At 38.0% G+C, this 16588-nt stretch overlaps 1 protein-coding gene across 1 annotated transcript in view; it reads right to left on the bottom strand.

The window, feature by feature from the left end:
• IARS1 (isoleucyl-tRNA synthetase 1) overlaps positions 1 to 16588 on the bottom strand; it is a 109846-nt gene that overhangs the window by 67650 nt on the left and 25608 nt on the right. The window contains exons 10-13 of the mRNA XM_080625790.1: positions 13400 to 13460; positions 11761 to 11856; positions 6340 to 6462; positions 4854 to 4945 (exon numbers count right to left, since the gene is read on the bottom strand). Of these exons, the coding sequence (XP_080481916.1) occupies positions 4854 to 4945; positions 6340 to 6462; positions 11761 to 11856; positions 13400 to 13460 (372 nt within the window). The remainder of the gene's footprint in view (positions 1 to 4853; positions 4946 to 6339; positions 6463 to 11760; positions 11857 to 13399; positions 13461 to 16588) is intronic.

Below are 16588 nucleotides of genomic sequence, written 5' to 3'. Positions count from 1 at the left end.
TTAAAAGCCTTCAAACCCAGCAATTTCAGGAATTTGTATAGCATGAGAAATCATGAGAACATTCAAACCATACTTGACTTTGCAGTTTCTGTTCCTACATAGTACAATGAACTTCAGTAACTATTAAAATGAGTCATATTTAAGCTTTCTATGTGAGCTCATTCTGTATCTTTATGTGTATATCAAACTGAAAAGCCAGAAAACATTTTGCTATGTTTTTACTATTTGATTTAAAAGAATAATAAATCATCATAAAGGTAAATTAACAGTACCCAGGGTTAACTAGAAGAACATCCCATTCCAGGAAGAGGAGGAGAGAGCCAGATAAACATATAAAAGTAGAATTCCTTAATTCAACATCCAGTGAAACAAAACCCGTGTGGGATGGCAATCTCAGTTTCAGAACTTGTGATTGCTTAGAAATCAAACACTATGGAGCAGAGTGTACAGACTGATAAACTCCTAAATTACCTAGTAAAATTTGTATCTCTAAGCATCTGACTGCACTGTGTCTCAACCCAGTCTCTCATTTGTTAGTTCCATAATGCAACTGCTTACAGTCTCGACAGGTTTGTTCAAGTGGCATACATCCTTCTAAAGCATCCAGTAATCAAACAGTGGGTAAAACTTGTTATAGGAGAATTCAGACATTTCTGATCCTTCACATTCTTTCATTTTTTCAGCTTGAAAAGGGAGACCGAGCTCCAGGAAGTAAAATCTGTCTATGGATACAGAGCAGTTTCAACAACACTGGGACAGGAAGCTCATTCTCCCTTAGTATCAATTCACCCCACAAAATGTATCTTAAAATACTACTTTCGTTTAAGTCACTTTGCCTCAGAACTTAGAAATACACTTGCTCAACAGTAATTCACAAGCAAAGACCCTGAGAAACTGCTGTTCATCTCCTACATGCAGTCGCTACTGTAAATGACCCATCTTACAGATTTAATTCGTATTACTTATATCCATAGCAAGAAATGCACAAACTGCTAGAGATTATGATGCGAATTAAAATTTCTACTGTGGAAGCACTTCCATACACTTGCCTGACCAGCAGAAGAAAACACACAGCAAAGGTTGTTCAAACCTTAAAAACTGTATTCACATAGCATAAAGCAACACATTGCTTCTCTTAAGACTATACTGCAAAAGGCATTTCTTTATAATCTATACATTCCAATTGGTATATTTTAAGAGTTAAGTATCTATAACCTTTCAGGAAACGGTAAGAGCTCAAGGTAAAAATAACCTAGTAGTGTTCTAGCTATACTAAGCCAGGATGTTCCAATTCTCCATTTTAGGTCCAAATATCTAAAAAAGAGAGTAATTCATTTAACTCCTCGCACAGCAGCAAGATCATAGCAAAAAAGAAGTACGCTACAAGCTACAAGGCTCTCCAGAAGTATTTTGGTTTCACTGAGCATCTTGTTTCAGATGTGCTGAGCAATGATGAATTGCCAGCACGTACAAGGTCTTCAGTTACCGGAAACAAGAAGAGTAAAATCTGATAATAAAAGTTTATCACATGGTTTTAACATATTGCAAGAAGAGTGCTGGGACAATAAATTGATACCCAACCTCCATCAGGAGTAAGCAGCTGCCTTCTAGTGCTAACTGAAGACAAGCTTCAGTGCCAAAGCAGTTTCAGACACAAAGGATCTATAAAAAACACAGACAAGCAGATGAAGCCATAACCATTCCCCAGGCTTTCAAGTGATCACTTTAAGTTTATACTTGATAACCAGCCTGAAGCACCCACAGAACACTGTTTCCACCTATATGAAGGTAGTGAAAAAGGGGAAGATGGGACAGTTTCCCTGAATATTTTCTTTCTTCTAGCTGAACTGCCAAGCAGTGCCTCAGCAGGAGATAAAAAGGGAACAATTTACTGAACATCTGCCTAACCAGTGACATCCTACACATTTCTGTTCCCTGTGACTGGCAAGAAGGTTCAGGAAAACAGATTCACCTCTTTGCTGTACAATCAGATGAGAAATACCCATTATTGTGTTGTGTTTTCCATCAACACAAGGGAAAAAACACCCAAACAGAGCTTAAATCTGAGACTGATGCTTACAAAACTCCTGCCTAAATATTCCTCTCTGTCTCAACTGGATGATGTTCTGTTCCCCTTGTAAATATGTCCTTTAGGATTCTATCAGAGGAATCAAAGAAACGAAACACCCGAGCAAACTGCCCATTCACCAGCAGTGCCACAAAATTAGTATTCTCTGAAACACAATCTTCATACCTGAAAACATGAAGACTGGAAAAGATCATTCTCTATGGTCACTACACACTCCAAATAGTCCTCTCATTCCTGTTCTGGACTGCACAGCCATTTAAAACAAGTTACTGTGATCCTGTTCCCAGTCTATTTCCTCATAATTTAGTTAAGTGATAGACAATTTACCTCATGCTATGAAAGATGCTTCTTGGCTTTGCTTTCATTGGGTTGAAAAAGACTTAAGTTCTGTATTTGTCAATGACAGAGCTCCCCCAATATTGCCTCCTAATAGAATGGCACACAGCAGCTGCGATGGACACTTCAGCTGTCATGCTAGTTACCTTTGCTGTGTCAATAGATAAACTGTTACGTAGGTCATACTGACTCTCAAGATCTCACATGGACATAGAGTGGTTTTGACCATTATCTCCATCTTCAGCAATGGGAAGCACTTCTCCTATGCGGGGGCATTCTAAATTAAAACTATCTATTGTGTACTTACCATGTTGTTGCTGTTTTCCTCCCTGATTTTAAAGTTTAGTTGACATAAAATTACTACACATTACAAGAAAACGGATGGGGCTTTGAGCAACCTGGTCCACTGGAAGGTGTCCCTGCCCACGGCGGGGGGGTTCGAACTATGTAAGCATAAAGGTCCCCTCCAATCCAAACCATTCTATGATTCTATGAAAATGTAGAGAAGGACCCTAATTTGATGATATGTAGAGAGGGAAAATATCTCAACATCCTGAGGATTCAACTACTGCCTGGTTTCAAGGAAAAGCATGAACAATCTACATCAAGTAGAAGAGTCTGATTTCAAAGTTTTCTTACATTAATCAAAATAACTTGTAACTATGTTCAAAGTTAAGAACTACTCCTCTACTTTTAGCATATTCCAATTATGGTTTGATTTGTGATGGCAGTGAAATGAGCTTTTCAAGTAGAATCCATTGTTCTGTTCTTCCCACTAGGTAATTTGCTCCTAGGTGCTGCCTGCAACTTATCATCAATCAACAAAAATGTCAACAGAGTGGCAGGATTATGTGTGTTCCACAGAATCAGCATTTATGTATTACAGGTTTGTCTCAGAACTGAGACTAACAACAACACACTGTCTCAGGCAGCCATGACTGCACATCTAAATTGCTACACAAGGAAAACACAAGCCTTGCTTGGTTTTGGGCTGCCATTTTTCAAAAACTGTCCCATATCATCAAGGACATTACTCATTACTTGAGTAATTTCCCTTCTTCCTCTGTACCCATTAGAAACAAACCAATCCTGCTATTCAAAAGCAAGTAAAGGCTATTCTTTCTATAGAATAAAAATAAAAGCACATTGCCAAATGCTTCACTTAGCAGCATTAAAGCTAGACAGAGAGAAAAGCTTTCATCACAGCTATTTCAGTACAGTTGTTGTATGCATCAGATAGGACTTCAAGTAATTTCAGATATGAAATTAAGTATTTTACTTTTTTTAAATGTCTTTACTTGTAATAAAAGTTTAATACAATATTCCTACTGAAAGATTCCTGATACCTTTTTTAAATGTGACATTGTTCAGTGATTACATTTCTCTCAATTCTGCAGTAGCAACTGTAGACATTAAAAACCAGAGAGGATGTTAACAAGAACGTGCTTCATTTCTTGAGTAAATTTGCCTACCCTGTATTTCTCATAGCTTCATAACTGAAACTTTTTATGTTAGTTTACTGTACTGAAGGCCCATAGAGACTTGCACATGGAGTCCTCCTTCAGCTCCTGCAGAATTCCCAGTCTGACAAGGAAGATTTCTGACAGTCACTGTGCTGAACCACCCACCTGACATTCCAGAGCTGATCTTGAATTTCTAAGTTGACAAAACCCAAACTTTTTAAAGAAGTCCCTGCAGATACTAAAAACATGTCAATTGCTACTTGTGATCAGAGACATAACCATTGCTTGTGATCTCCACTCAGGCATGACAGCAGAAAAAAACCCCCGTATTTATGTATTACGCTTACTAATCACTGCAGTGGATAAATGCTAACTTGGATTTCAATCAACAATACAGATGTTTCCACATTATAAGCAACTGGGCTCTACTAGACTCTAAAGAAAGAAGTAGTTTACAAGATTAAAACCAAGTTAACTATGATAACAGCTATAATAAAGCCATTTTCTCCAATATATGAAAAGTACGAACACAAACATTTAAAGGCATACTCTAATACACTTATTCAGATACAACTCAAAGGGTACCAAAATATCCTTTTAATACTCAGTACTTGGCTGCTTAGAAAATAAGCTTTTCAGACTGATTAGAGCCATCTTCAGAAGGCAGTTAGCAGTACTACATGCAACACTGAAGGGAGAAACTTAAACCACAGACACACGCCTATAAAATCAGAAAAAATATCTTCAGCTCTACCCTTAAATTCATCAGATTCACGGCAAAAAAAATAAATTAATTCATTTGATTACCAGACCAAAATCGGAGCTCTCCTAACATATTAAGCTTGATTCCTGTTACCTTTAGTCTTGATAAAAAAATAAAGTAGGTCAAGGGAGGGGAAAAATTAGACAAACCTGAAGAACTACTCAGCTAGATCCCTCAAAGCCATATGCACTTCTTTCCTTACCTCCAGCAGAAAGGATAGCTGTGCTTAAAACTACTGCTGTGAACCAGTCTGCCTTTCTCTTTCAGTAATTTAATGATGTTCTTATCTGCATCCTAAAAACAAAACAGAACAAAAAATTTCTTTGGAGTTCCAACTTCAGTAAGCTAGTAAAGGATCTGTTGACAATACTCAAACTAAGAAAACCCCTACAAATGTTTTTTTAGATAAACACACAAAAAATACCCAAACAGCTTTATGTAATCTATACATTTACTGCAGAGGCACAGTAAAACATTAAATTTGGAAAGTGACTTGCTCTCCAAATCCTGGTATACAGCATCAGTTCTTTTTTGCCCTTATTTCCACATACACACAACTGTACAACATTCAAATTTTCTGTAGCAGTAATACAAGCCAGAACTCATATTAAATAATATCTTAATTATTGAGTCTTCTGATTTTCTGGAAGAAATTCACATAGTGCTTCTTACCTAATATTTAGACTTCACTACAACACATTAATATGACTATAGAAGTTGAAGGTAGTTCATGAAACCTTACTAACTATACAGGATTTACATTCTAAGCTGGAAGTGAAAGTCATATTAATAATAGAAGACAATCTACTAAACAAACAAGTGTCAACATGACATTAAGAAAGGAAAAAGAACAGAAAGATTTCTGATACAGCAATATTCATAAGCTTTCAGCATCAGAAGAGTATTTTCCAAGAGCCTTAAGTTCAGATTTCTACCAGCAAGAAGCTAAACATGTAGCCTCCAGTGTTCTCTTATTTGCCTTAATATATAGCAGGAAGCAATTATAGTTGTTTGAGTTCAAATACAATACAATTCTTTAAGTCTTTTTTTCAAGTAAATTGTGGTTACAGGAATATTCTTTGCTACAAACTGTAGCAGTAGGAAAACAGCTAAAGCCAATTTGCTTTCACAGTACATAGAATTAAAAAAAACAATCCTTTCTATGGATTTATGCCTGTAACAATCTGCAAATCCTGTGGGTTCCTTTTATGTGGATTCTCTTGCATTTATTGGCAAGTTAATTCACATTTCAACACATCCCCCAAGCGGGGAAGTGACTGGATTTGTCTCCCCTAACAGGCCATGTTACAATAACTGGCTGGGATAAACTTAATGATCACATTTGTGAAGTCAGAAGTCATTCAGAGGTAAGGGAGGCTCTGCACACTTGCCTACAGACTACATGCTTAACATTTCCATAAGAAACAAGGATAAAATCATACTCCTTCTGCAGCAGAAGCAACCAGGAGATAATCCTCTTCCAGTTCACTACTAAATACATTGTATTACTCACATTTCAAATTCTTTATTTTTCAGATGAAACATATTTTCATAACACATATTTTCATTTTTCTAGCTACTAAAGACACACTGGAGACAAAGCCACTTAGTGAAATTAAAGAAACTTCCACCAGCCATAAAATTTAGCTTGAATCAAGCAGTAATTTGCTTTCTCCAAGACCACTGACCTTCACATACTGTCCAGCAAAGTCAGTCACTTCTGCTGTAAAGCAGCCTGATGCATCAACAGGACAAACGGGCACAGAATCTTTCTGAATGATATCAAAATCCATGCAGACTCTGTAATCATCCTACAAAACAGACAAGCACTAAGTTACAGAAATACAAAATACTGGTTCAAATATCCATCCCTGGAAAAAATAAATTTTAAATAGACAATGTGATGACTGGACAAGAACAGCAAAATACTCAGCCTTCACTAATCCTAAATGTGTATAGAAAAATAAGTGTTTTATAGGATTCTAGTTTTATTCATCAGAGAAATTATGATTTCTTTATTATATGTTTTCTCATACCTAGTAGAGGGGATATGTACACGTGTTTCTGTACAAACACATTATTCGTATGTATGTGTGTACATACACACATAATGTAGTCAACAGCTTAGGGCTACTATTGCATAGCAAAGGAACTGACAAGCACCATGTCATGCTCTTTACCAGCCAGAGCCTTATGCCTATTTAGCACACCAGCCTGAATGCATTTTTCAGAAGGCAGGCTCTTTAAATCAATCTAACTCCACATAAGAAATCCCATTTTCTGAATGTTTTGATGTTCCAAAGCCTTTAAATCTGCATTTCTCAATCTTTGTTGGCCCACAGGCAAAGCTACGGACCAAGAACCACACATGGACAACATCACAGTTGATTTTCCTGGCCAGCCTGTTTAAATTCTTAATTTCCTGTAGCAGTAAGGAAAAAAAAAAAAAAGTCAAGAAAAAGAAGTTCACTACAAGACTTTCCTGAACGTAACCAAATAACAATGGTACCTTAGAAAAGGTGAAAACAAAATTAGTAGGGGAATGGAAAACTTCAGATTTTAATTTCAAGTTTGAAGCCAAATTAAATCAGTATCTTACCTCCAGATTACCCACTGTCTTGCCCTAAGCCAGAAGAACATTTCTGAGGGTAGAAGGGGAAGGCAGAACAGGTCAGTTGCCCATCAGTCACTCTCAGCTCATTCACAGAATCACTTCATTTTCCTCAAAGGAAAAGGCCCTGTCTAAGCCCGCATCAAGTCAGTAGGTTTTTTTGAGTCTTAGAGGTTCCTGCGTTGCTGCTCTGACAGAACAGGGGAAACCACAGACTTCAGGGATAAAACCCAAAGTTCTGTGTCATGGGGAACAGAACCTGCAGTGATCCTTCCTGCCAAAACTGGTAGCAGTTGAACTGTTGCCCTCCTCTGTGCCTAGAACTCATTTACCTTCCATAAAACACAGTAGCTGTTTCTAAAGCAGTTTGTCCACCTTGATCAAGCAGCCCACACCAAAAGCATGCGTGTAAATAAGCACTAAATAAGCAAGTGCTCCATAGCTAGCTGAATTCACCTTTCCTAGACATAACTACACACAGGCAAGCCAGCTTTGGAGTGACGGAGCAGGGGTTCCAGATCCTTCCCTGTGGTCCTCATCCTGTACTTCCTACCCTACCCACTTGTCGTGGTTTAAGCCCCAGCTGTAAATTATAACCACGCAGTCTACTTCCACCCCACCCCCCCAGAGGGATGGGGAGGAGAATCGAAAGAATGTAACTCCCACGGGTTGAGATAAGAACAGTCCAGTAACTAAGGTATAACACAAATCACTACTGCTGCCACCAATAATAATAATGATAAGAGAAATAACAAGGGAAGAGAATACGATACCGCCGCCGGAAAAGAGCCCGACTGAAAAGAGGACGTGCCCTTCCGGGTAGCTCCCAGTTACATCCTCCAACATGACGTGCTGTGGTATGGAATACCTCTTTGGCTAGTTTGGGTCAGGTGTCTTGTCCCTGCTTCCTCCAACCACAAACCTCCTACCTGGCAGAGCATGAGACTCACAGAGCCCTTGGTCAGAGTAAACATCGGTGTTATCAGCTCTGTTCCCAGGCCGAAAGTCAAAAACACAGCGCTGCAACAGCTACTGAGAAGGAGAAAAACTGACTGCTACTGCTGAACCCAGGACACCACTAGTCCCTGTAGTTACCAAATCCCTCAAGCCAGATCTGGTAGATGTTGCCTGTTGATTCACAGTATATTTTACAATGACAAAACTCATCCATAACTATAGTGAAGTTAGCTACTTCATGTAGCAAAGCATTACACACGGAAACCAAAAAAACCAAAACACCTCAGCTACAGCACTCATTTATTGTAGAACACGGTCTCTTTCCACTTTCCAGCAGCTGAAGACAGCCATCACGATTATTCAGCTTCCACTTGGTCAATCACCTTCTTCAGTCAATAGAGTAACTGAGATAAGCCCATTCCCAGTTGAGCTTTCACCAGCTATTATTGCTGAGATACAGCAAGCAGACTGCAGTATTTAAGATGTAGGCTAGATGACAGAACTAAGGTCACCCCTGATTTGGCAGTGAATTGTAAAAGGCTTTGAAGAAGCAGCCAGCAAAGACTACAAAGGTTGGCATGCTCACAATGTAGCTAAAGCAGGACCTAGGTCAAGAGGTGGTTCAGTTCCATTTGCATCACTGATGCAGCAAATTATAAAGGGCTTTGCTATTTTGATTTTCTGCAGTTAGCTCCTTTATTTTGAAGAACTGGAATGTAAAAGCTTTCCAGAGTGACCTGCCATTTGATTTAATGAATATTTGCCTCAGCAACCACAATCTAAGAATATATTCAGGCACATAGAGAAATCCACAAATGCTAAGCTCCACTGGAAAGCTAAGAGAAATTTCAATTCTTTCCAGGATGGAAATCATAGTGTTTACTTTTGTACCACTGCCACAATTAATTCTCTCAAAAGATTACATATAAAAGTTGTAATACAGAAAATTAAGCAGAGGCTATTAAACAGCTCACTGATGAGAACTTAAAGCTTTTCTATATGAAATTAAAAAAACCCCAGCATCTTTTAAAAATCAAGTAAATTGCAAAGTAAAGTGCAACAGTAAGACATCTATGAAACTTTGGTGACTCAGTCTGAGCAGGCACTGGATGTACATAGGGCTTGCATGCAAATTACAATGTTACCAAAGCCTTAAGTGTAGGTAAATTTACATATGATGAAATGCCTGAGTAGCTGAATTTTAATGTTTAATGAATTTTAATCTAGAGGTACAATGAGTTTACAGAGTTTGTCTTGGTCTTTAAGCTGGTCTGTGAGCTTTAATTTTCGAAATGAAATAACAGTGCTCCGATAATTGTGCGGCAGCTTGTATTTGGCAAAAGCATCACAGAAGACAATGAAACTACATACCCGGGAACTAAATGAAGTTGAATTCTTACTTCAAATTTTGTTGGAGAAGGATACATTTCTAATCAGCAATACAGAATATGTATCAGTAAGCAGGATTTAAAAAACACTTTTACCTCTGTATTCCTATATATCGAAGGGCCTTCTATTCAGGGGAAGGGATAGGAGACAAGACGCAATGCTTTCTGTGAAGGACTATGCTCTATTTCTTCTCCTTCGACCTTTGCCTCCTGCTCCACTTACCTTTTCTGTCCACCTTCAACACCACAATAAAGGAAGTCTCAGAGAAGCCATTTAATTACAAAGACAGCTCTGTCTACAGTTAGTTCTTCCTTCACCTAAGCTTGCCTAAAGGCAAATATTTAATGCCAACACCAGCAACACTTAGCATTCTATACAGAGCCTACTGCACGATGATGAATTCCTGCATCTAAACCAGTCCCCTTTGTGAGCTTTTCTAAACACAAAGAATCAGTGTGTTGTCAAAACTGAACTACATGCATGCCAGAAGAAAAAGGTAGCAGCATTAAGTGTGACGTACACTGTGCAAATTCCTCCTAAAGGCAGCTTAGCCAGTTGACTCAGGTCTATGTATCATGCATTATAAAGTCAAGCTGCTCCTTAGCTAATGAGTGCAAGGTTTGGTTTGTTACCTTAGTGTACTTTTCCCCCTGACATTAATATTTTATGGATTTTCTTTTCTTTACAATGCCTTTAAATGATACTGAAATGGTTTTACAAAAAAAAAATGGTTTTACAGATAATTGATGACATTCAAGAAGGAGACAAAAGATTACTTCTTTCTCCTTCTGTGCTTAGAGAAACCTGTGTGGGCTTATAACAAAATCAAAAGAGGGCAGATAATGCTTGCTCCAACTTGCCAGCCAGGCTTTCCAACAAGGAGTTTCCAACAACTAAACTGTATTGTGCAAATACATAACAATACAGCAGCCAAAGGAAAGTTTCTTCCAGAGCTCCTTCTCAGTTAGAAGCCTACTGTCTTCCTGTATGCCACTTCCTACAGCAAGAGCTCTGGACCCAAAATCAAGTCTGCTGCCTAAACCCTCAGTCAAGTCCTTGGAGGAGTTACCTGTAAGGGAGTGTCTGAGGTGCAAGTAGTGTGGTAGGCTTTAGATTCCTTAAGACACTTCACCAGTTACCATGAATTTCTTTATTAACTAGTAACTTACAGCCCAGTCTAATTTTCTTTATTCACAGCTATATTAAGCTAGACATCTTTTCATATCCACGTTCATCTTGACAAGGGAAACACCACCTCAGTGGATGCACCTTCCGGAAAAATGCAGAAAAGCAAAAAGACAGACCATGGATAGGATATTTCACATGAACACAAAGAGGCCTATTACTAATGCCAACAGTTCCTGGAAATTATGACAGAACTCATGGTCCAGGGATTGCTAATTGCTAGGCATTGGCAGCTCTATTGCTAGTTTTTTTGACAGCATCTTTGTATAATGGCTGAAGACAGAACACTATACAAAAAGGACAATAAGCCTGAAATAGTGCATTTAATTCATGTGTCTTAGAACTGAAATTATTAAATCTATGAAAATTTATTCCTCTTAAACTTCAGAAGAATAGACTGAGGGAAAAGACAATAAAGACCTGGGGGGGGGGAGGGGGGAGGGAAATGGAGTGCAACAAAATCCTTTCACACCAAGGGATAAAGTCTCAGTACAAAAGCAGTCTAAGCACTTTTTCATTCTCTAAAAGCCCAATGAGTAATGAAATTGAAATGCTGAAGAGGAGCAGTGTGCTGAGCAGAACTGCTGTTACCATCCAAAAATATCACTTAGCAAAGCCAGTTTTAACTATCAGTGCAACAGGTCATTTCTTCTCCAAGCTGTAAATTCAGACATTTACAAAAGCTAAGATCACTGATACTCAGAAGATACACTGGTGAGTTCACTTCACACAGCACAACAATAACCAAATCAAGGGATACCTAAAATTCCCACTATAGCACACAAAGGGCACTAGTGAGTGGAAGAACTCATGAAAATCCAATGCTCCATTGTATTATTACATTTGTGCATAGCAAATGGCAGGATTGTTCAATATCACAGTCACCCTAACAGACAGTCCCCAGTAGCTGGAAAGCCAAGTAACACGTTGGAACAAAATTAACATTAGATACGTAGTTCATACTCACTGCACCAAAATAGGGGGCCTGATGTACAACACCTGTGCCTTCCTCCTCCTTCACGTAACTGTCAACCACCACAGTAAAGGCACCTTTATCTCTGTACTGTAACACAAAAATATGTTTTTGACATAACATATATATGTATAAACATATATAGCAAAACAGAATTCTTAAGAACATGGAAGAGCCACTATCCACCTGCAAGAGTAAAGAACTGCATCAGAAACAAGTGACACAGTAAGATGTGACATTCCTAACATTAGTTAATAATTTCCCATAGCTAAAACACCCAGGCTGTGTATTTCATTTAAACAGTGTCAAATGTGATTAAACCCAAGACCTTTCTGGAAGGCCTCATAGTCGATTACTTTTCAAGCCACAGATCTTTACACAGTTCTGTGCTTAACAGACTATAAATGAATGTGCTCCTTAAGGTGAGGATACAACCAATAAATCAACAAGGATTCTATATACAGAAGTCTCCTTACTTTCTTTATGCCCACTGTACCTTCTAATTTCAAAAAAGAAGTTTGCTTGTACAGTCATATGTGCTCTCTATTTCCTTCAGAGAAAAAGTTGGTAAGTATCAAGTAAAAAATTGCCAAGAAAAGATGAGACAATTTAATTTCCAGTGTGTTCAAAATGTAGGCAATGAAAAAATCAAGAGATAATTTCTATTCATTAATACAGAAGTAGTGAAAAAATTGCTGCAGTCACAATTTTCACAGCTGAACCAAGTACGTTGAAAAATATTAGGTTTGGCTTGCTCTGAAGTGGGATATTTTGAGATAAGACATACATTCTAAAAAAACCAAACCCAGAAGGTGCCCATCTGCTCCTCAGCAGTACAGCAGGACTCAAAGAACATATCCATTCCAAACCTCTATACCTGCAGGCCCATTTTTCAATTCAGCTGTGTGTTTGACCTTTCTCCCTACAAAGGTTCTCTCACTTTTGCAGACTTCAGCACATGCTTCAGAACAGATGGTAGTCACAAATGACCAAATCCCTTACAGGAGGTAACAGCTGCTTGTCCAGCAGTACTGTAATCCACTTCAACTCTTTGAAAAGTTTAATCCATTTTTAATCAGACTTTTTTTTATATATATATAAAGTCTCTACTCCTTCTCTTTTTCTATTATCATCTGTGGTGCTATTAACTACACTAGACCTATGCAGTGCTGAAGTGCACAGGACGACATCCATAAAGAACAGATGTATCGGCAGTTATTTTAGCAAAGGCTTTTGAACTCTTCAGTGAAAACCACTACATGTCTGCAACTGTTATCCACAAAGTCATTCTCCTGTGAGAACAAAACCTGTGGACTTAATAGGCAGACAACAGAAGCTCACCAGATGAGAAGTTCAGAGCGTGTTGCCTACTCAGTAACGTGTATTGGAAGTTTCTCTGCAGTCTCAAATTTATCACTGAATTCTTACTCTGGGTATATTTAAAACTTAAGGGAAAAAACATAGAAAAAAGTAAATCATCTTTTTCGACCTTTCACCAGCACTTTGAAGTACTTCAATACAACCTTGGCTTTGCTATTAGGACACAAGATTTTTATTACACAAGGAAGGAATGCTGACAATGGTTTTTATTTTTGTCTTCGTATCCTGTATCACACACCAAACTTGTTCTTACCTGAATAAAATATTCGAAGAGTGGTTTATACCTCTTGCCTTTAAGAGCAATGCCAGGAAACCTGAAGATTTACATGAACACAAATTAACAACTAGACAATGGCTTTTCATTTCCTTTTTTCCCCCATCCCTAACAGAATTTTACTTCATTAGGTGAGAGGAAAAAAAAAAAAAAAAAAAAAAAGCATTTCCTAACAGTTTGCTTCCCATTTCTACACCTGTTCTGGCAATTTAGACTTGGACAAAAACCCTAATATGTCTCAATGCATCTCTGCTAACAGTCAACAGGTACACTTGTACCTGATGGTCTTGCAATCAAGCAACCATTGAGAATTAATGTAGGAATTAATCATTAACAACCTCTTTCAGGTAAAGCTGGGCAAGAAGCTTCTGGATAAAACACGATTTCAATTTAATATTCATAACAGAGCCCTAGAGCTCAGCATGTTCAGCAGAACTAAGTAAGCATGGATCCAAAACACCTACAAGAAACACCTATGCACACAGACTGTCATCCAGGGTATTGAAGCATTTAAAGCTTAGATACCTCACTCCTTATCCTAAAACTAGGCATCCAAACTCTCCACAGGCATCTCGGCAAAGATCCAACACAGACAGGACTGAGGAACCAACTAAGCCTGACAAGAAATGCGAAACAGAGCCAGAGCCTGTAGACCTGGCTCTCTTCAGACTTCTGACAATAGCTGACAAAGATGGTGATTAGGTTGGGATTTACTGCTCAGAACTCTGTTGGAAAGTACTCAAATCATTCCTTTCAAGAAAAAGTCTAGTTAAAACACAACTTCACATAATAAATGGGATAGCTCAGTGAATATGTCACAGCTGTGGTCCTTCCCTGTATTCTTCCTGATCCACATCTTCCAAAGCAATGGTCAAACCATAACACACTCTGTTATTTCAAAGTGTAGCCACTTTGAAGTATGAAACAAAGCTGTTTCATTGCACAGAAATTAACTCCAGCATTTAATGCCTAGTTAAAGAGCGTGACTCAGCTTGACATACATAATATCCACCAGGTAAAGGGAAGATTTCTATTTTAAGCCACAGATTTGTATGCTTTATATTACAAAAAGCCTTAAGAATATTTGAGGTGCTCAATCAGGATCAGATGAGAGAAAAGCATCCCAGTACTCGGCCATACAGATGTGGCTCAGACACAGAACATGAGGCACTACAACAGGCTTTTAAAAAGTAGTTAAATTTTACTATTGGATTTACTATTTATTATTTGGATTCTTTTCAATTCTTTGGATTGTTTTTCAAGAATCCAAAAGGAGAAAAGGGGGGGGGGGGCAGGGGAAGTAAAGACAAAGTGTTTAATATGCCAATAGACTGAAACTTAACACAAAAGGAGTAAAATGCTCAATCATTTCATATCTACCACTGCTATAAATAAAACAGCAAGCCACTCAAAGGCCAAAAAATAGGGTAATATACTAAGACCAATCATTGTGCAAAGTAACCAGAAGTATTCTGATAAAGATGGTAGTCATTTCGACAGGGAAATAGGGAAGTATTTCCATCTGCTCCCACACGAAAACCTACCATCTGCACCTGGGAGGAGAAGTCAGATTTGAGGCAGGGTGGGAAGGCCAAAAGTGCTCAGGAAGTTCAAATGATTTCAGACACAGAAAATTTTCACTGAGATCATTCCTTGACCTCAGCCTGCCACCTGGTATAAAGCAAACGTCATGAATTTTCCGTCTGACAATTCAAAAGTGAGCCAAAGAAAGAAGAACGTTAAGAGTGGAAATAGGAAAGTTCATTTCCATGAACTTATATTAAAAGAGATCTAAATCCTTGGAAGATCCATTTACCTATCACCCACCACTTAACCGTCTCACACAGTTACCATTTGAGAGAACTAATTTACTATATAACAGAAAAATTGAAGCATGACCAAAAGAAAAGATCTATCAGCTTGAGAAGACCGCAGCATTAATACAGAAAGAAGAAACATACACGTCTCTGCAAGGAGAATAAAAATTGCTAGCAGCCTTAGGTATAGGCACAGAAAGGTAAAAAAAAAATCAAAGAGGGGGCAGGTAGGGTGAAGATCAAAACCACAACTAGGCAGGGCCATAAGCAGCAACTGAAACATGTGTGTGATTGTCTTAAGAGCAGGTGCTTCCCAGTTCCGATGAAAACACACCACCAGTAAAAGCCAAAATGTTCAGTGCATTCCTGGATACAGAATGACTGCAACCAAGACTGAAATTAAAATCTGTACTCCTCTAAACAAAGAATTTGGAATCAAAAAAGATATTAAGAGGCTTAATACATCTACCTTTAAGTCTAAAGGAAACGTATTCAAAAATATTTAAGAAAAAACGAGTGGGTTTGGAAGATTTATATTTTAGACACTTGAAGAGGTTTCTAAAGACTGGAAACGGACACAACACAGTATCTACACCTCCAGTGAGAAATGAAGTACTAATAGACCTAAAAACCTGTCAGACTAACATTAACAACCAGATTCAACCTTAAGTGATGAACAGTTTTTAAGAAATGAAGTGCTAAAGAACATACAATACTAATTTGTCAAGAACAAGTCACACCAAGCCAAATTACTTCTTTTTAGGCAGACTAACCACCTTAGATAAGAAGCAAGCAGACAGATTTGAGTCTTACTGCTACAGTAAGACTCTGACATTCTGGCACACACAAATATTTTAACCGGGTGACTGTATGTATACACAGATGCACAACCACTTCAAAGAAAGAGTTATTGTTAATTCAGTATCATACTGAAAGAAAATTTCAAGTGGTATCCTGGCAGGGACTATCATAATGCTGACACCATTCAATGGTTTTACTGATAGCTCTGAAGGAAGAAAAAAAAACCCCTGAGATCAGAAGTTCTGTCAACCCTGAAGAACGAAAGTACTGAAAAGTCATCTTTATAAACTAAGGACTAGCTTAACATGATACAGAGTAAGCGACAGATGAAGAGAATTCAGTTGGGGGAGAGGAAGGGAAATCAGTGCAGAAATACAAAATAAGAATTACTCAACTGTCACAGTATGAGGCATAAAAGTAGGTATCTTAAGCAAACATTTCAGCTCTATATTCCCCTAATTCAATGACTACATGTAATTGCTTAGCTGAAATAAGATGTATCCTCCTTTTTAAAATGTTTTTTATTTTTTAAAGCTTTCAACTGCTTGGT

Source organism: Psittacula echo (assembly GCF_963264785.1).
Source record: "Psittacula echo genome assembly, chromosome: 9".
NCBI classification, from domain to species: domain Eukaryota; kingdom Metazoa; phylum Chordata; class Aves; order Psittaciformes; family Psittacidae; genus Psittacula; species Psittacula echo.
Note: the sequence above shows the minus strand (reverse complement) of the source record. Positions and strands in the feature narration are given on the sequence as shown.